This window comes from Amia ocellicauda, chromosome 6 (assembly GCF_036373705.1).
Source record: "Amia ocellicauda isolate fAmiCal2 chromosome 6, fAmiCal2.hap1, whole genome shotgun sequence".
In the NCBI taxonomy this organism is placed as follows: domain Eukaryota; kingdom Metazoa; phylum Chordata; class Actinopteri; order Amiiformes; family Amiidae; genus Amia; species Amia ocellicauda.
Genome location: NC_089855.1, coordinates 28,748,413 through 28,769,647, shown reverse-complemented (window position 1 = coordinate 28,769,647; position 21,235 = coordinate 28,748,413). Strand labels below are relative to the sequence as shown.

The following is a 21,235-nucleotide window of genomic DNA, read 5'->3' as shown; positions in this document are numbered from 1 at the left end:
TAATGCCATGCAGCGTATGAATAATCTGATAAATGTGCAAATAACTGCACTAAGATACTTAAAAAGAATGGCTAGATACACACATAGTAGAGAAGCAAGTGAATCAGATGTTAACAGCTGCTTCAAAGTGGCAGCTTAACAAATCATAACCAAACTCGCCTTCTGTGCTGCCGTTTCTGAGATGAAGCTACTGTGATGTTTCACCTGAAAGCAGGACAAGAACTGACTGCTCTTTTTGGGGGTGAAAGCAACTGCTTTTGAAGCAATGTCCTTAATTGATGAGGGGCTGATTCAAATCCAATCACCACAGATTGTTCTGAGCTAGACTGAAAATAGCTTTTTCACTTGCTGTACTATTGCAAATACATATGAATATTTGAAGATACAGCAAACAAAAAGGGAAGAATAATGTTCTGTTTACTGGGTGCACTTCAAAACTTCAAAATATTAATAACAAAATCTAACCATATAAATATGTGATGTGTATTGTCAGGGTGTTAAAATATATCTAGGATACAGATTTTCACTTGTGCAGGAGTATTCCTACTTCTAATAAGAAAATGTAATATATTTTGTACTTGGGGAATACCCTTGTATAAGCTGCAATAAAAAAGCAACCCCATTAAACAAACTTTATTACTGGAGCGAGTCTTTGAAGCATGAACAACCTGAGGCTTTGAGAGGCATACAGTTCTACCAAGACACAGAAATTGACTAAATCTGTATTTGTGATGTCATACAATACACACTATAAGTCTTAAAGCTGTTATGGTAATCTTTACGTGTGACTTGAAAGACCAAAAGGATGAAGTTACCTGTATATTACAGTATCTAACTGTATAAAGTAATGTTGTTTTGGAGAATCAAAAACCAAATGCCAAATCAAAACTTTGTTATGCTCTCTTCAGAGGAATTTTGGAGAAAGTCAATGAAGCATTTAAAAAAAAAAGAAAAAGAAAGAAAAGTTATAGGACTTTTACTTCAGTAACTGAAAATATATAAAATATGAGATGACATGATAGTTCATGAATTGTTCAATGGAGGTTTCAGACACAATATAGCCATGTTCGATGCTAAGAATAATTAAATAATTCCTCTACTACATAAAAATATATAAATTAATTATGGAGAGGCACAGATAAGCTTGCTCTGGGGTTTAAAAAAAAAAATCATACAGTGGGTCATAAATTGAAAAAACATTGAAAAGTACTGTGACATTTCTGAGAAAACAGTAAACGTTAAACTTAAGCATCTTCCTTTTCACTTTAGGGTAAAATGATAGATACGAAGCCTAACATTTTGCACAATTACTACATTTAAGGCAAATACAGTACTTGAACTGCCAGGACACCTCTTATTTCCATTCACTTATAACCACTCCATATTCCATAAAAAGGAAAACCTTTGCGCCTAATGAGAAAAAACGCATTATGGTTTTGTTTCATCAAGGGAGGGAAGAGTGTTCATGCCATTTCACTTTTTAGATATATTCTGCAACACCAGATAGAGCTTAGGGAGGAATTCATTGACTGGGCCAAGAATTATGCATTTGCTTTTTCAAAGTATTAGCTGTCAACTTCTTGCAAGTATCCAATCAAGGAAAATGTACTGTTCTAACACCAACAATGTGTATGGCAAAGAACAATAAATACCACTTAAATACCCAAGTTTCTGTGAATGACTCTGTTCCTTTCTCATCAGGTCCAGCAGTTTCTTTAATTTCTTTATACCAAGTGCTGGTCAAGTAATTAATCAATATTGATTACAGGAGCTCTTGGGCTTTATAGGATTAAACTTCCAAGTCATTGTCATCTATCTGTCCATTGTAAAAACACAATCTGAACGCCTGAATAATTGTTTAGTGCAGCTTTATCATGCACCATTCCCTTTGGAATAAACATCTCTATATCTCCATGGTTAAATAAGTCAATACAATATATTTTTTTAGAAATATCCATAAAAAATGTAGCAATTTTACTTCTATTACTTTAAATGGACACAAATGACTCTAATGTAACCAACATTGTGTTTCTCAAACCGAGTGATAAGAAAAGTCTTTCTCTGATCTATTTTTATTTTGCTTTGCACCGCTTTACTTTCTTCCTCAGATCTCAATAACACCATGATTGGGTCTCTCTATTGATTTGATCACATAATCTTCCAAGGAGCCAAATGTTCCCATCTGCGCAATTGATGGGCTTGATAAGTACCAAACAGTCTTGATGTTTGCAATATAGGCCCCTCCAGATGTGGTTTCCATTGACAGCTGTGTACACTGTGTGAGTTCAACAGCATTATCAGGCCCTCCAAAAATCCGGCTCACTGGATCAGCAGAATTAATTAGATCTTTACCAGCTCACTCCCTGTCTCAACAAATACATCACATTTTCCATTGGTTTCTAAACACATCTAGATAACCTTTTAGAAGCAGTGTGCCTGTGCCTGCTGTGGACTCCTCTTTCACCACATAATCCTAAAGCTGCACAATAGTAGGGTTACATTGTGTGTGTCACTGTGTTATGCCTGAAGGTCTTTCCTTCCTATCCTAAGAATATGAGGAAGTAACAGGGTACAGAGAAATCCTCAGAACTAAGCAAAAACCTTGTCTTTCTTATAGGACATTATGGTATTACTTTAGATTCTAATACACAGTTTGCATTTATAAATTCTGGAACAGATTATAAGAGAGGTAAAGAGTATTAATGACCTAATAGTCAATAGTCATACTTAAAACATGTTTTCACATACAAATGCTATGTAAACAAACAATTCAAAGTGAATAGTTTTTCGTTGTTATGCATTCATACATGTCAGTTTGTCTACACTAAAGTGTTACCAAACTAAAATGCTTAGTTTTAGGGAAGAATAACCAAAATTGCCCATTTAGTGCAGGGGTTCCCAACTCTGTTCCTGGAGGACCCCCCTACTATGCTGGTTTTTGTTCCAGCTGAGCTCTCAGTTATTTAAATGAACAAATAATTTCCTTTTAATTATTTTAAATGGTAGGGCTTTTAAGTATACAACTGAATAAGGAACTTATCTTATTAAGGAACCAACTTTGTATCAGTTACACAATTTAAAAAGTAAAATGTAAGCAAGTTATTAGTTAAATTAAGGGTTCAATTATGTAATTGTAAGCTCAGTTGGAACAAAAACCATCAGGGTAGAGAGTCCTTCAGGACCAGGATTGGGGACCCCTGATTTAGTGGATGATCAACAGTACAGCCCAAGCAAACCACAAATGTAGTTTTAAAGTTCTCAATTTTCAAAAACTTTGGGGACCTGGCTGCGTTTTCTTCCCCACAGTTCCCTCTGTGCCGTATTTAGCGCTGGCCATAATGCTACTTTTCATTGCATAGATATTTTAATTTGGTTATTTTATATTCCAGAGTGGGTGGAAGGTGGTCACAAATGACTACCCTCACCCCAAATTTCAAATTTGGTTCATGTCACAGCTGTTGCAGGTAGCGATGTCAATAGAATTCAGAGTCCTGCGGGAGCCAGACAATGCATTTGATTCCCGGAGAAGTGTGCATTCATGCTCATAGAAATTTAATGGATTTGTGTGGGCGCTCCTCTCCTTGAGAATCAGTTCCAAAATGCCAACTCGCTTCCTGGGTTCAAAGAATTGCCATCCAATAGAATTCAATGCTGTGACGCAATCTAGTCTAGTGTCTGTAAAATTAACAGCCTTTGAAGTAAATACTAGTGTGTCACTGCCTTCCACTCCAGAAGCTAAACTGTGTTAGAAGTTTAATCAAAAAAGCAATACCTAATCTGAGAGAGAGGAAAAGGGTTATAGGGTTGTGCTTAGAAGTGGTAAAGTGTCTGAGGAACAAAAGAAAAAGAAGGAGACCAAACCTATGGAAAATAAGATGGACCGAGTCACTGAGGAAATAACACACTAAATAAGACATTGGAAGCCAGTCAGCAAATCATTACTCATATCACCACATCATTATTAACACTCTAATCCTAATCTGGTGAGGTGGCACAGCCTGGGGAGTCTCTGTAGTATCCTGGAAAACAAGAAATCAGGCTGCTGCATAAATGCTAGAGTATTCGCTTACCGCTGCAAGTCTTCCCGTCGTTGGTTGCACAAACCCAGTCATGGCATTCGCAGCGCGGCCCGTAATATTTGCCTGGCTCGGTGACTTGACATATGCAGACTCCACAGTCACATTCTCCCCTGCCACTGCAGACGAGGCCGTCAGGGGTAGTGCAACGTCTCTGGGACGATTCTGCCGAGAGTCTGCAAGATCCACTCGCAGTCCTTCAACAAGAACATTGGGATGTTAATAAGATTTTTTTTTTTTTAGCTACCCCCTAAGCGATGTTAAAAAAGAGGCATTATGGATCATTTGCAATCACTTCCAGTCATTAAATCCTTTTCTTATTATGATGTGAGAACCTTTACTATGTACACTACATGCACCAGTGGCCTCAAAAAGCAGCTTTGTTTGATCCTTCACCATTAAAATCAGGAACAGACTTAAGGCGGTTACAGGATGACTTTCAAAGCTTTCAACTCCAGGGAAAAATTTTCTGTACTCTCCAAATAAACTCCAGTTTATATTCCAAAGCTAAATTGAAGTGCAAAACAAACTATTAATTGAGTTGATCTTTTCCAGGCCTGTGTGTTCTCATGCTACATGTGCCCTTAAAACTTTCATAAAATGGAGAGCATGTTTTTCCCCATCTAATGCAAAAAGCTTAGACAATAGAATAACTTTATATCAATATTTTCCAAGTGATTGGTTTCTGTTAAATTGTATTCAATTGTTCACCTATTCCAAATCCCATTTTATGACTAATATAACACTCTCCATTACAATTTGCCAAATCTCACAGTAAGACAGAAAATCTGTTTTCTAAGGCTCTGGTGAAAAACAGGTCCTGGAGCATTTGCAGGAAAGAAAGTCAAATTAAACATCACTTCTGCTGCCATAATTGAAGCCAACTGGGGTAGAAAGCCTGGTCTTTCAATCCTGAAGCGACAGTAAGCATCCGACACAAAATATCCCCTTGAACAAAAATTCTCTTTAATCATAACCTTTTCTCTCCAGGTATGCGTTATCGGAGCAGGAGTTCCTGCAAGTGTTATGGGTTTGAAAAGTAAGCCCTGGCTTTTATTCCTGAAATAGGGGCATATGAAAAATGAAAAAGCATCCCCTATTCTAGGACTGAGAGATTAATGTATTTTTATGTTTGATACTAGCAACTCTAAAGACTCTAAATAATGCCCAGCCGTGTAAAGGCAATAAAGACATATAGAATTGAATATGAGTCTTCATTTTAAAAGAAAGCTTGTTCTTCTGTGCTCAGCTTTTCATAATGTAGAAATATGTCTATTAACAGTGAGTGGTATCTTCCCACAGTAGGTATAGTAAGCTATCAGGTACGGAGCATGGGCAGTCACCATTATTGAAACACCTGCAACCCAGATGCCAAAAACTTCCTATATTTGAAATTATGATAAGGGGGCTGTAGTAATCATTTAAAGTGTCCCTGTTTGTAAAGTTTAAACAGAGGCCAGCCACAGTAAGGGAAAAAAGCCTAAATGCAGCAGCATAAATACATCCTTACCTTATAGCTTGGCCATTGTGTATCTGGTACAGAAAGTAATGCAAATGTGACGGGATAATTCATAGAACTAAAATGATCCATTCTTGTTTAATTCATTATATCAGCCCTACCTTGGAAACATTTTTTTTTTAATTGTTACTGCACTGGATTGAATTATCCAAGAGATGTAATAAAAAAAAAATCATAATCAGCAATTCAGGATTATTTAAACAATTTTGTTTTTGTTTGTTTTATTTCTACCATCCAGATCATTTTACTTAAATTGCCTACTTTTTCCATACTGGAGCTCAGGGAAAGTGACTCTTGGCAGCAAAGTAGCACATTTGTCAAAGTACCACACAGCAATCCAGATGCCTTTTTGAAAAAAAAAAAAAAAAATCTGTTTGTAATATAAGCCATTTTGCACATGCACACTTACTCTGGCAATATATTTCCTTTTCTTTTCAATCTTGGAAACATTTCACTTTGTGTTTCTCGGAAGAAACTGAATGGTTTCACAAATCAGAGACAGGTGACAACTCTTGATTTTGGTAGCCTAAGCTTTTAGCATGTCATAATGTCCAAATTCAAATGGCGCTCTCGTCAAAATCAGCAAATCACAGAAGAGCATTTCCAAATATCTCTGATCTCTGAGGAACTTTATAAAATGTATTATAAACATGCTTACTTTATCTTGCAAGCATCTAGACTCCAATTGCACTTTGCTTTTAGGTTCTATTATTCTTTGCAATTTGCAGCTAAAGCTACAGACACTAAAAGTACCTTTTTTCCCCCTTGAGAGTAAAAGAAGCAGAACCATTTTAAGTTTCCTTGTTTTTCTAAGACATTAATCCTTAACACACATACAGAACCTACAAAAGAAAAGTATATGTTTCAGTTTTAAGAAAACATTTAGCAAAATGTGAGGGAAAGCATCTTGCATTCAATATAAAATACCCCTGCCTGCATTACTGAGGCTATCACTGCATCACCCAAGAGTCCCTCAGTGAATTGTGTTTTGTTTGGTAGCCTCATGACATTCCATTCCTAACATTGCAAATCTTTGGCCTTTCTGGGGATATAAAGTAATACAAATAGAACATATTTGTCAAAACATTCAGCAGCTTTTCAACAAAAAGGATGGTGGAGGATCAAAAACATGCTATTTTAACAATGTCTGGGCCCATGCAGTAAAAATCATTCCTATATTGTTTTCCTGTACATTCCAAAAGCTATGTGTGATTTGGGAATACTCGTTTCAAGTTCAAGTTGAATTCCACAGCATGTTTGGCCAATAAACACAAAAGGATGAAAAGAAGAAACACCAAATAATGATTTTCTGGCTGTGATTGTGCTTTGACAGCAAGAATGGAAACCCTGTCTCACTTATTTAAGATTTCCGTATTCGATTGCATGGACAGAGTTGGTCAAGAGAACCCTAAATTGAATGCAAAAATCATGATATGTATTTATATGTAGGGGGAAATGACCCAATTAAGTTTTACATGTTTTCTTGCGAATTTCTCCCCAGTAAAGTGGGTATTAAATCAAAGATTATTCTCTCATCTAAAGATTTGTGGTAGATTTTGTCATAAATTGACTAAATTAAATGTACTTATTTAATTGCAAAAATGAAAAGTCTGGAGTGGGCTTATAAGGTACATATGTACCTTTTAAGCCGACGTGTCCCAAATTAGCACACATGAGTTTTAACAGTAAATACTTCAAATTGTATTGATTAAGCACTTAATACTTATAGATTATTGAATTCAGACCTCAAATAACCAACCTAACCAATTAAAATTGTATTTGTATATTATCTGAGACTAATTTCCATCACATGGAATTGTTGCACTTGTAGAGGCAGTTTGCTCTGCTGGTGTGCTGGTTGATGGGGTTGGGGCTGTTGGGGCTGTGGAAATCTGCACAGGTGCTTCAGAAAAAGGAGCATGATTTGTGAACACCTGTCTGTCCACCCGGCTCTGGCTCACAGGGAATATTCCAGTGCTCTCAAAGCCACCAATGATGTTCTCTGGCTTGAGAGTCGTGGAAAGCACATCAAGTTTCGCAGGGAATTCCTCCTTTCAAATGTTGTCCCTGCTAACACGGGAATGGCAGCACAGTTCTTTCCTCCATTACCTTTTGACCCAAGGATGCACCGATCGATCAGCCACCAATCAGTATCAGACCAATATGACAAGAAATTACTATATCAGCTATCGTCCGATTGCTTTAAAATGACCGATATTTCTCTCTGATGGTGTGGCTTTTATTTTCTCTGGCCTTGGTCACAAGTGCTAGGGAAATATCTGAGGCATGACCGTCAAAAATTAAAACTCTTGGCAGTCCCATGTCAGAGATCTTTGGCAAAAACAGCTTCTCAAAATACTCTTGAAAATTATTCTTCTCTGTCCATCCGTGATCTGCACAAAATTAACAGCAAGCTTCCATCATGTTATTGCAGTCCCTATATTTTTTTCTCTGACTACCCATTTTGTCCCAATAATGAAAATAAGGTGTAAGTAGTTAAGTTCATGAATTAAAATAATGTATTCTGAGTAATATTAATTCATTTAAGGCTTTTTGAATATGAGGTACAATAGGTTCTGGGCTTAGTGGGCTTATTAAGAACAAGAGTGGTCCATGGGAAATTAACCTCAATAATTTTGTATAGAGTTCATGTAAACAAGTTATATCTTTATAATAAATAAAATACACTATTCTTTACAACTTAGACCATGTTTATTATTGTTGGTGGAAAAAATTAAATAATTCTGCTTTCAAGCCAGGTGCTAATAGGCATTTGAAGGGCGCTGTTCCTTTTAAGCCCATATGACAAAAACAATTACATTTTAAGATTATAATAATTGATAGAACATTAAATATTGTTTTATCTGAAGAAGCTTCTACATTTTTTTGATTTACTATGATCATCAACAGTTTTTCTCAAATTTTGTGGTTCACTTGCATCAATCTGTGTGACCATCATTGTGACACTGTCCCGCGCTAGCTCTGGAAACTTATGAAATCTATATTTTCAAATACAAAATAGTGCTTTTAAATACCAAGCAAATTCATCATATAAGGTTTCATTTGATTTATTAATCTCTTAATTTGATTTATCAATATTCACCAAGTGTGGTCACCAAATTCCAGAATAATGGGTTCTTGGGAGAGCCCCCCATAAAGCAAAGTTTTGGGGTGACTTATTAAAATGCTGCTGCACAGTGGCAGCACAAAATCATACATAACTCAAGAACAACAAATGCTATTGACTCCAAATAAAAAGTAACACGACAGTTACAATTTTGTGCATTTGCTGTGAAACAGATCATCCTTCTAATAATTCCTGTCTTTTTTATATTTCAAAATAAAAGAGCAAGTGGGCTTATATGGTACATGGGCTTAATTGTGTCACTTCCACTATATAATCATAATGTTGTATTTAGAATTGAAATATCAGAACAAAGGAACATTGTGCACTTCCTGATTTAATTAAGTTGGTCTCTGTTATCTTTGATTTGCACTTGCGGTGCACCGTGTACCACGGGTTGGAGTGGTAAGCCTATTACATAACCTCAGCACACTGTGGTGCACCTGTCAAATTCTATGTAAATAGTATTTCAGTAGTTGAATAGCTCACTGGGCGTCCTGTCCAAAACCATATTCTCAATACCCTTTTGTTTTTTCGTATCCATTGTACATTCATTTTTGATTGTAGCTTTCATAACCAGGATTTCAAGTGTCCAAGATTTATAGTTGTTATTGTTGTCCTTGTTATGGTTATTATTATAAGATCTAAACATGCTGTACAAACATTTTCCAAAAATGTATTTAAAATCAGTGCTTAAAAACTCCTTATCTTCTTAACACATCCTATTGAGACTTGGTCCACAAAGAGCATGTCTTTAACCAAACCGATAAAGACACATGCAGATTATTTTAAAGGAGGGAAAAACAATCCAAGGGATGACTGCCAATTGCTGCATTTATTCAATTATGATACAAAATATTATTGTTGCAGTGTTTAAAGCAATCTACTTCAATTAATTACTTTAGGAAAGTTTGGAAAGTTCATATCTTATTTTTAAAGCAGTAAAGCCAAAAGGGAAAGCAGACTGTTTTGTTTGTTTTTTGTTTCAGCGATTTTCCTGAAAATACTCAGTGGTACTCAAAACACATTATGCTGCTTACAATTTGGCGGAAATCAAATCATAAACAGTTATCCAAAAATACTAAACATACACTGTAGACTTCACTGTGTTACTTTTATGTGGTGTTTCTCAACATTTTTTAATACTTTTGTGTGTGTGTTCTGCAACCCAGTCTTAAGTTTCCCCTCTCAGTTAGAAATTTGCTGAGATTTGTTTAAAAGAAAAAAGACAAAATAAGGCAAAAACTTACCTCAGCGATTGAGATAAACCTTCCTGAACAGCTGAGAGGATAATCAAAACCAAGGCAACTAAAACGGAGTTCACCAAAGCCTCTGCATGCATGTTTAGATCCCAGGGAAACCTGAAGTGCAATGCCTTCAGGAGTCTGAACTTTTCCAAACACAGGGAGAGTGAGCTAAAAGCTGGCCAAAACCGGCTCAACTCTTCAGAGGCCACTCACTTTCCCCCATGCAAGTGCCTTTGATTAGTTGTGACTGTGAGTACTTGGGCAGCAGTCTAAAAGGAGTAATGTGCCAAAACTATAAGTTTAGTGACTAGTTAAGGAGGTAATTTGAAACAGTTGTGCATCCAGATGGTATATCATGGTGATGCTGTTTTGTAGATCTATTTTTATACCCTACAAAATATGTTACTTTATTAGGATAGATTGCTTTCAAAAGGGAGTCATAATATACTTGTCTGTATGCTTGTCAGCTTGTGATCCACTACAGTTTTTAATTACAACACACATACAAAACTATAAATAAAAACACAAAACAGACATGCATTCCATTTTTTTTCCAAAAGTTGTGTATCCCACACAATTAAGAAATTCCCCTCCAAAAAGAAAAAAAAAGAAAAGAAAAAAACAGGATTCAATCACATAACAAAGACAAATTAATTTTAGTGGATCAGTGGCATGAAAATCTCTCAAATTTAATTATTTTAGGCTTGTGGGATGCACCCAGACTGCTGGCTAATGAAGACACATACAGTATTGCAGAATTCGAGTTGGTAAGGCAGTTTGTGGATGCTCGCTGGAACTTTGATAAAAATGTCATTCCCTAAAGTCTACAACCAGGAGCTCTGACAAACTTATTTGGAAATGCAGTTGCTGATCACTGCACCCTTATTGCCTATACAGCAAGAGTATCTCCTTCTCAGGTGCTTAGACGAATCTGAAGGAGACAGATGTTAGTTATCATCTGGGCCATTGTTATTGGCCACATCAAACAATTCAACCTCTTCCACGGCCTACAAAATATCCCATTGAAGCAGCCATAGAAGGGTAACATGCTTGTGTCAAGATTAAATTATATATTATTTTATATAACTATGTATTTTTTTTCCAATGAAAGGAGAAGGCAGACAGATTTAATATTCTTCTTATCAAAGTAAACCATTAAAAACACACCTACAAAAAGCAGATATGAAGGACAGAGTTGTGTGTCCCCAGATACATTGTTTGGATAAGGAACCTGTCAAAAACAAATGCACATTCAACCATAAAGAATGGTCAAAAAGGCAATGCAGAAAAGTGCTTTGCACAGATGAAATTATGTTTGAACATTTCAGCTGTAAGAGGAAACCTGTTCGGAGCAGATTGCCATGTCATAGATTATCAAACTGGTGTGTATTGCCTACAGTAACACATGTGGGTGGTGAGGTGAAGGTCTTGTGTTGTTTTCCAGGTGTACAAACAGGAGATATAATAAATATAAAGGGTACGCTTGTAAAGGAGCATTTTGATTCCATTCTTCAATGTCATGCAATACCCTCTAGAGAGCAACTTTAGGGTGAACGGGTCTCTGTTCAATATAAGAATGACTTTAAACCTGCAGCCAGGTAAAACACAACTGCTTTTTAAAATTGATGCAACTGCCTCCCCATCTACCTGACATTAAAAGATTACAGAATAAGACGGAAGGGAGAGTAAATAAAAAGTGCATTTCCCATAAAAAAAAAAGATGATTGAGACTAGATTAAAAGCTACGCGACAGAGTATATATGTTCTAGTGCTATGTGTTATCCCAATTGTATTTAATTTGGTTATTTTGGTGATTCTGCCATTGTGTTTTAGTAAGATCTCCAAATTGGGTGAAAAACAAACAACAAAAAAGTATACATACAAATACATATACACACACCCACCCACTCAGAAATGCAAACAATATATACATCGACCCTGTAGTTTTGTAAGGCACTCCATGTAGGATACTCACCTTATTCTATTTAATGCGTTTTATTGGTATTTCTAGTTTGAATCTGACTCGATTTGAGGCCTGCCTGCTCACTGCACTAACCTGTGTTGCCTGCAGATCGCAGCGCAGGGGATGAGCGCTCCTCTAACAGCTGCTCAGCTGATGTGATTGTACAGCAGATCTTACTGCGACCAGCCCGTCCGCCACATTAAAAGCGCTTGCATACATCTCCCTACGAAATTAGTCAACAGGACGATCGGGAGAAGGACTATTAGAATCGCACGTAAGTATTTCTATATTATTATGATGATTATCCCATTGAGATGAACTGCCGTGACGTGCAATGTTCGCTTTCAGAGCCGGTGCTTCTTCATGTCTGATTCGCCTGTGGACTGTGTGTACTGTCGTGCAGGAAGTCAGGGTCTGAGTGGTGCCTAGGCCCTTCCGAAAACACGGCTTAAAACATCATTATTTTGGGGGTTTTCTTAGGCTATTTTAAGCTAACACTGGTGTTTATGGTTGTTGTGCTGAGGGCAGATCGTGTTCAATGTACGAGGCCGGGTTTATCAATGGAAACGGCACCATCACATCACCCGTTTCCATGGTAACTCCTCACCGGCTTCAGTTGCCTGATGTTGCAGCAATGGTTATTATTATTATATTATTATTATTATTATTATTATTATTATTATTATTATTATTATTATAATCAGCATTTGTATTTCTAAATATGACAAGATATTACGTTAAACGTCTACTTTGAACTATGAATCTTTATAATTTCATGTATGACCCGCGTCTCTACAGTACAGGCATAAGGCCATAGCAAGCCATTTGCGCCTGTAGTGAAAATGCACACAAATATATACATGTTTTTTTTAAATCAATCAGCCGTTATAGAAGTGGGCTTTCTCTTTGAATTTCTGCATGCATGTTTTTAAACATATATAATGTTGTTACCTTATATTTCATTTTGCCAACATGTTTTGAGTCCTTATTAGTGGCCAGTCCTTCAATTATGCTGTGAAAACTACCTTGAGGTTTTGAATATCTTAATAAAAACTTATATATATATAATATATATATATATATTTTTTTTTTCACACATTTTTCAAAAAATATTGTATAGCAAGAGGTGCTAACAGATCTTTTTTTAAATATAGCATGATATCAGATTGGACTAACGCACACAGCCACACTGCATAAACTATTGTTTTTATCAAAAAGATGAACAGATCGTGCTATGTCCTGCACCCCACCTGCTCCCTGATTTTGAGGTTACGACAGGAGACTGATAGGAAAGTGAGTTAATTGCTTTGGAAGGGTGCTAAAGAGGGTTTGTGTTTTTTGTTTGTTTTTGGTTCTTTTGAAAAGTTTGCAGTACAGTACAAGTAAACTGTGAATGCATTGTCTTTTCAGGTAATCAGTAGGTTTCTATAAGATTTTCAGCAACACAAAAGTATGCTCAAAAAGGTGAAACATACCTTACCACATACAAGGATGCACATTTCTTTCTATCCCACCAGACACTTTGTCACACTCTTCTGTATAAGCTACTGCACATGGCTAACAATTAACTAGGCCCGTTTGTAGTCATGCCATTTATGGAAGTTTTATCAGAATGACTAAAATCTCATGTCAGAGAGCAGCTGTGGGATATTTACAGTAGGATGTCACTGGGAGTTACTCCAAGAGCATTACAGATAGTCTTTTTATATGTTTTCTAACATATGTAATGTACAAGTAGTTGTACAATTTTGGAAAGGCTTGTGCACATATGTCAGTATAAACATTATTATCTTCTGGGCTGTCTGGACACCCCAGAATGATCCATTAAGTTCAAGGACATCCCTGTGTTTAAGCCATCAGCAGTTTTTGTGTGGTTGTGTTAGAGCAGGTATATTGGGTTTGCTGAAGCCCAAGAGACTATTATGGTATCCATGGTGATCAGTGGTAATACAATTGCCACGACCATTAGCCTCTCAAAGACACCAGTGGAGGAAATTAGTGATGACTACTGGCTTTTAATTAGGGGTGATTAATCAGTTTGCCGACTGACTGCAATGGTAAAGAGAACATTGCTCTGTGGTCAAGGTTGCACGATCAGCACGCCGCACTCGGGGTCTTTTCTGACATTTCGGATCTACAGATACATGAACAAGGTAGTCATCTAGTGTTGGGTGATTTATACAGTCACACAATCTGATTCCTGAGCATTTGTGTTAAACAAGAACCTCCCCTGACTGGCTTTGAGGTCTGGTAGCAGCATTAACCTTGCATATGCTGTACTGTAAGTAATGTGCTTTGGTCCTAATAGTTGACCTTGACATTCATGAGCATGTCCATTCTCTGGCAAAGATCATTTTGGATGACCGCAAGTTCAGTTTATCACACTTTTTTTTAATGGATGGGGGGATCTTCTTGGCATGCTGCATGTTAACTACCGATCTTTTCTTCACATTAGATGTTTTCTGAATAACATGGGAAAAGGATTGGCGTTTGAAATCTGTCTTACTAGCCTTATGAAGCCTTTATGTTTTCATTGGGTTAATTATAATGATAAGCTGTGCCTGAGGTCACTTTTAAAATAAAATGTCATACAAGGTAAGATAAATAAATAAAATGATCTTAAAATGTTTTCTTAAATGTTTAAATTATGCTGCTCAGACTCGCAGTTTTACTTCAGTGTTCTGAAGCCTCCTACTAGTAATGTAAAGTATCTATGGCCTACACAGGCGTAAGATAATTACTTTTAGATCTATTTGGCTGTCCATCTCTTTTGCTTAAGCAGTAGTGTAATCAATTCCTATACCTAAATATTCACAAGTAGAAATAGCTTCCATATATAATGTGATTGTTTAGCTTTATTGATTTCGAGTAATTATATGCTAATGAGCTCAAAATATAATGATACAATCTGGAGTAGATTAATGTTGTGTATTGCCAAGGGGGCTGACTCATACCAAAATCAGACAGTTATTGAAAATCCTAAATAACATTTATTGGCCTAAGACAACATTTCACAATAGCTACATGCATTTTGTAGGCATCATTAAAAAGAGAATCTGGTAAAGATGCAGCATTTCTTTAATTGGGGTAATTTACAGTTAAGCCATGATTCAGTATCAATCAAATCAAAACCTTTAAAAAACTAACCTCATCATAGCCCAGCTGGGATTGGTTGTGATGTCACTGTCAATACTTTGGCAAGTGGCTGGGGAAATGTAGTTAGACGCTAAACTTTGACTACTGTTGGTATTCATTGAGTCTACATTACATCCACCAGTGCTGTGTTTGTGTATTATTATTTTCCAAGACACCAAGTCCAATTGTTTTGCATAATTGATGTTATGAATATCCTCTTAATAAATAATGCAAGTACTCCCACAGCCATTAAGATTGATTGCCCTACCATACGTGTCAGATTATTAGGAGTTTATTAATTTACATTACATACACCTATTTCCATGGCCACTCTGTCCATAAGTGCAGTTTCAACATATAGGAACTTCTGGAATTATATATAGGCTAGTGTAAAACTTGCAGAGTGGAATAATTAATAATAATAATATAAGCAACATAATGCAAGTTATAAAGTGAGACAAAACGCACTATGTGAGAGGAAGATTCATTTGTAATATGTCTGGTTAGCAAGAATGCAGTCAAACCTCAAATTGAACAGACAATGATTGTGTCCTGAACATTTGTAGTAGTCAGTGTGCAATGGTGGTCGATTGCAAAGCCAGGAGATTAACTGTAGAGCATGCAGGGGCAGATGGAACAGGTCCTGGAAGGTGGATAGATATGGTGTTACCTGAAGGTCTTAGTCAGTCATTTCCACCACTGGAGAAAATAAGGAAAGTAACTGGGAATGGTGGGCAGAAGATCAGAGGAGAGACAAGGGGAGTGAGGGCTGGAGAGAGCAGGGAAGCTACAGCAGTAGTCTTAAATTGGACAGACAGAAACCCAGAGAATAATTAAAAGTTGCCTGGGTGTAGTGAGGCAGAGGAAATATGAGGGGAGTTTTTATGAGTTGCAGAGGGTGAGGTTATCGATGCAAGGAGAGAAGTTTTCGTAGTCCAGTGTACAAAGAATTGGGGCCTGGAAGAGGAGCAGAATCGAAACAAAATAGGGAAGGATTGAGGGTGTATTTGAAACACTCACCACTCACTATAGAGTCAATTCAAGTGTTGTCTTGTGTGAAATTGCTCATCACTTTATTTTACAGAACACCATAGTCCCTTCTTCTGTTCTCTTGGGAATTTTCTATAGCTTTAAATGGAGTACCTTTTTTCAAAACGATTTTCATTTCAATTGCTTATATTATATTATAGACCTCTTAAATGCTTCTCAAGAATTGTCATTCCCAGAGATTTCTCTGTTGTGATGGTGCTAAATAATTCTGTTCACAGATTCATTTTTTCTCTCCTTCCTAGTAAAGAACACCAGTACAATATACTACAGCATACATATTTGAGCTGTGACCTTTCTGTTTGCCATTGATCCTTTTCTAGTAAAGGCACAATACAAAGTTATTATAATGTTTCACAATAGTAGCACACTACACATACTGTGTGTGTTAATAATTGACACACTGGTCACTCCCTTAAAATATGTCCCATGCATTTTAGCTGTTATTATAGTGTTGCACTATAAATAAATGCATACATATATAAATAAACTAACTGAAAGAATTACACACAATATCCTTTCTATGCAGGATGGGTGACATTCTAGGGGGGAAATGACAATGCTATTTAAAAGGAAGAATATTAGCCTTTCATTAGGAAATGTCTATAAACATTCACACTCTGAAGTTCAGTTTTGGACATTTAAAAAAATCTGAAGGTGAGTCTCTAAGCCATATTCATATTTATCGTACAGTATTCGTATTTTGTTAAAACAATTTTAGCACAGGCTAGGTAAATGTGACTGATGTTTGACATCCTCTAAATTTGAGTGCAAGTCTGGAATACCTTCAAACTAAGATTTCAGAAACTAGCCTAATAAATACCTAGTACTATACAATTTATCCTTTCAATGATTGCATCCTGCCATAGGAAAAAAATATGCTTTCCAGAAGGCTAAAGCTCTTAATTGCAGTCCCTGGCATCTTACACCCACAGTAACATTAATGCACACTGTACTTTTTATTTCTGTCTTCCACAAATTGTCTTGTAATGTCACATTAGATTAGTAGTTTAGACTACTTAGATTCCAACTATTGTGTAACTATCCTCTGTTACTTATCTCCTTGTGTTGCTGTTACTTAAGTTCTTTACTCAAGTACAGGGGAGTTAAATCAACTAATCATCTGCAAATTGCAACTGAAGTACTTTGAAGGTGTTTGAGAGGACATCTCTCAGTGAAAAACCATCCAAGAAAAGTAGAATACATGCTCAAGTTGGAATGTAATATTGAAGTTACACAGCATAGCAACAATGTCTTGGGCATATCTTGGCAATATGAGTGTTTGACAATAAAATGACTGATCACCATAAAGTAAACAGACACACTTGTTAAAGAGAGAATTATTTTTATTGTCAGTCTCTTCTTGTGGTTTAGGTCTTCTGTGTGTTGTTGGTGAAATGCAGTTAGTCAGCTTGATTTACCTATGTTTGATATCAGCTTTTCAATTTTTATGCAAAAAACATTATAAATATACCATGGAATTAATTCCAAGTATATGTATTTTTGTCAACACAGTTACAATTATATTTGCACCATGCAGAAATAGAGCTGGAAATGACAGTTTAGATGTTTTAGTTCCTGCAAATTATACTTTTTTAAATAATTGAAAATCATGTTTAATTCTGCTAAATCAGAATTGAGGCATCATTGAATCATGGCAATGCGAGTGTTTCCTGTATTAACTGACATAACTTTGGAAATGAGATTCAATTCTGATCAAATGTTTCTCATGGCTGCATTTAACATGCTGTAAGCCTCACTGTCCTCGTCTTAACCTCACAGTATTTAACAATAACCAAAGTACACTGACACTGCTGCAGCCTCTTTGTCAGGAGTCAGGAATAATGTATTAATTCGATAGGTCACATCGATAAAAACCTAGAGGTGAGAGGGAAGTTAACCCAATAAGCATGGAAAGCCTCCAGATGTATCTTGATAGTGTTATTCTATTGATTACTCCAGCAATATATAACCAAGCAGGTCTGAAGAGATGAACATGTATTGATAAATTGGTCAATACTCCTTATTTTAAGGGATGGTGTCTGAAGATTGCTTACTGCCAGGCGAGAATGATGCAGTCCAATGACACTGTTCCTGCTCCATCTTAGTCTTCTAGTTTGTATTAGTTAAAGCCTTTTCTCATACAGCTTCCCCATCAGTATGTCAAAATAGCATTTTGTTTTGTTGTGTTAATGTATGGTTTGGCTTTTCAAGAAGCTTAACAGAAAGACTGAACTGATTAATCAGTGGGAAACAGAAGAGAATATTTTTAAAACAAGGGTACAGCACGATCATGGTCATAGGTTTGCTAAAAGTTATTCAAGGTTGCTTTTACTTGGGTGCATAATGGAATGGACATTCTATTTTAATGAAATGCTGCATTTCCTATAAAAAACACTCACACACACAAAACAGTAGTTTAATGTAGTTTAATGTGTGCAATGTATTAAAAGGATGTGACATGCAACCTTCAACAATCAACTAAGGTGATTGGAAGCAACACCTCACAACCCCCAGATTAAACTTAAAAAAGATCAATGTCAAAGTTACTAGTGCACATACCAGTGGGGAAGGGGTGTGAGGTTTGTCATACTATGAAATGTCTCCTATGCCTTATTGTTGCTGCACAGTGATGCAGTGCTGGGTGTAATGTACAGGTCCTCAGGGGTGTTTATAGCCACCTATCCTGACGGTGACTATGTGGTTTGTGGACGGTAAGTTCTTCTCGTCTTGCTGCTGTAGTCTGATGTCTTTCTGATGGCAGGAATCAGGAGGTGTTGAAATCCGCCCCGGCTCGTAGTCTCTCGCAGATTCCTACAGCTTTGTTACCTTGGGATGAGCGCACCCATGAGGAGTCTGACAGTGAGTGATGTTGTCCCCTAGGTGGTCTGTCCGCAGCACCTCACTGAATGTTGCATATACACCGTTGTCAGATGTGGTTAACGTTTCCTGTCCTCTCTACAGTATCTGTCGGTATACCACATATGCCATGTTTACTAACTGTCGTGTGTTATTTACAGGGTATGCCTGATCGCATGTTATGTGCCGTGCTGGAGCAATTTCAGCCTTACTTTTACCTTTGGTATGTGCGCTTTGTTCTTGTGGGTTGTGTGATTTTCCCCGTGTCATAATGTTGACTGTCTATACGGCCATTGCACAGAACGCCCCCCGGGCCCCAGATTTTTTTGCGTTATGTTGCAGATGTGACGTTTTTCACGATCAAGTCTGGTCCTTTTTAATTTGATTTTGTTTTGTTTTGTTTATAACAGGTAAGTTTACCAAAGCCATTCAAAGCAAACTATTTTGTTGTGTGTTGTACATGTGCTTTGGCTGCACATCCCAAATGGCGCTGATCAAACAGTACGGTTCACTCTGTAGAGTACTGTACGATGCTCAATATCCCCTTGTCCAGCCTGATCTGTTTTGTTGGTCCAGATAAAGGTGGGCCATCACACACATCACTGTATGCAGTTCACCAGTTTGTCTGCATGCCCATTGACATTTCAAGAGGAAACGTCTTTCAATGGACTTTGGGCTTTTTCATTTCTTTTGTTACTCAATTTACCAGCACTTATGTTGTGTCTTAAGAAAAGGTAGATACTATAGATACCTCTTCATATGATTGAGTCCTGTAGCTTTAAGGCACTTCATTTAATATTTTCTTTCCCCAACTTCTCATATCTGCTAACCTCATTGCTGAAATTGACTTTTAAAGGCTTTAGTGGCCTCAACCTAGACCCAATAAGAAACAAACGGCATAGAGATTGACTCCCTTCTTCCCATTTCAGATCATATGTCCTTCAGGACATTTTTGAAATAACCCTCTTTTAAGTGTACAGTGCACTGGCTTAATCTACGCCTGCCCTGTGGACACAGAGATGACATCAGTTTACAAAGATTTTTCATCCTGCCTCTTTATGGTGCACAGAAAAGTAATAGCATCTGTAGGGGCCATGAACTTTGCTAGTAATTGCTCCACCAACATTACAAGTTATAATAACTTATAATTACAGTAACATTCTCCAGAACATTTGGTTTTTACTTTACACTTAGTCATTTACTGGGTAATCACTCATTTGAAATTGAATCCAAATGCAGTTTTATTTGGGTGCTTAGATCTTTAGCAGTAAAGTTAAAATTCCATTATCATGCATGTGTTATATACTGGCTTGATGGGGAACTAGCACAATTCCTAAAGTTATGTTTTTTATGGGTCTTTACATGTTGCTGTTGTGTATAAATAAGATGTATATCACTTTTCAGGATGTGTCTTCCTGGATAGCAGAAACACAGAGGAAAAATTACAGAAGCACTGAATTTTTTTTCCCTGCGGCAACTCGAGTCATTACGTTCAGTCAGGCTTTGGCATTAACATCGTAACCAACAATACTAATAATTTTATTTTTATTTTTATTTCAAAATCACAAATTCGAAATCACACATTGTAATATACACTGTTGTGCATTTGTCTGTTCATACAAACCAACTTAGGCAAGTGCGATGATTCAAGTGATGCAAATGATGGAATGCACTGCGATCAAACCAAACTGATTTTTTTTTCCCTTTTTTTGAGCAATGATCTCCTCTGTTGTTGGAAAGGAGAACATAATATCTCAATTTTCATTGTTTTTCCCATAGCCATGGGCATAGCAACACTTAATGTTGTCTATAGAAACTATAATTACTATCAAGGAGTAAGACCATGATACGCTAACACTCAGTTAACTTGATAATAATGACTCGAGTTGCCATGGGGTAGACAAATCTGGTATTTATTTATTTTTTTTCTGCTGTGTTTCTGCTATCCAGGAAGTTATGACAAGACACATCCTGAAATGCTGAAAGTGCTGACTTTTGACATCCGCCATTATTTACATTTTCAAAATGTCCTAATATGATAGAGTCAAACTGGAAGAGTGCTATACATCTTGCTTATACACTATAGCAACACGTAAAAACATAAAACCATAATTTTAGGAATTGCACTAGTTTCCCTTTAAGGTCAGTTGAAAATTAGATGGTTGTTTGCCAGATTAATTCGAGTCCCTTGGACAAGATTTGAGGAACTGTGATCTTTATTATTATGCTACTTCCCAATGAAATCGTTTAGACTCAGTCAATTTG

At 36.7% G+C, this 21,235-nt stretch overlaps 2 protein-coding genes across 3 annotated transcripts in view; one reads left to right on the top strand and one right to left on the bottom strand.

Annotated features, from left to right (window-relative positions):
* itgbl1 (integrin, beta-like 1) overlaps window positions 1-10,193 on the bottom strand; it is an 86,665-nt gene extending 76,472 nt beyond the window's left edge. The window contains exons 1-2 of the mRNA XM_066706780.1: window positions 9,970-10,193; window positions 4,071-4,273 (exon numbers count right to left, since the gene is read on the bottom strand). Coding sequence (XP_066562877.1) covers window positions 4,071-4,273; window positions 9,970-10,061 — 295 coding nt within the window. The 5' untranslated portion in view covers window positions 10,062-10,193. The remainder of the gene's footprint in view (window positions 1-4,070; window positions 4,274-9,969) is intronic.
* Window positions 10,194-12,043: 1,850 nt separating this feature from the next.
* nalcn (sodium leak channel, non-selective) overlaps window positions 12,044-21,235 on the top strand; it is a 147,443-nt gene continuing 138,251 nt past the window's right edge. The window contains exons 1-2 of one of the 2 annotated variants that reach the window (XM_066706775.1): window positions 18,901-18,973; window positions 19,132-19,193. In XM_066706775.1, the coding sequence (XP_066562872.1) occupies window positions 19,152-19,193 (42 nt within the window). In that variant the 5' untranslated portion in view covers window positions 18,901-18,973; window positions 19,132-19,151. Of the gene's footprint in view, window positions 12,204-18,900; window positions 18,974-19,131; window positions 19,194-21,235 lie in introns of those variants that run through there. The other variant, XM_066706776.1, reaches the window with a different exon arrangement.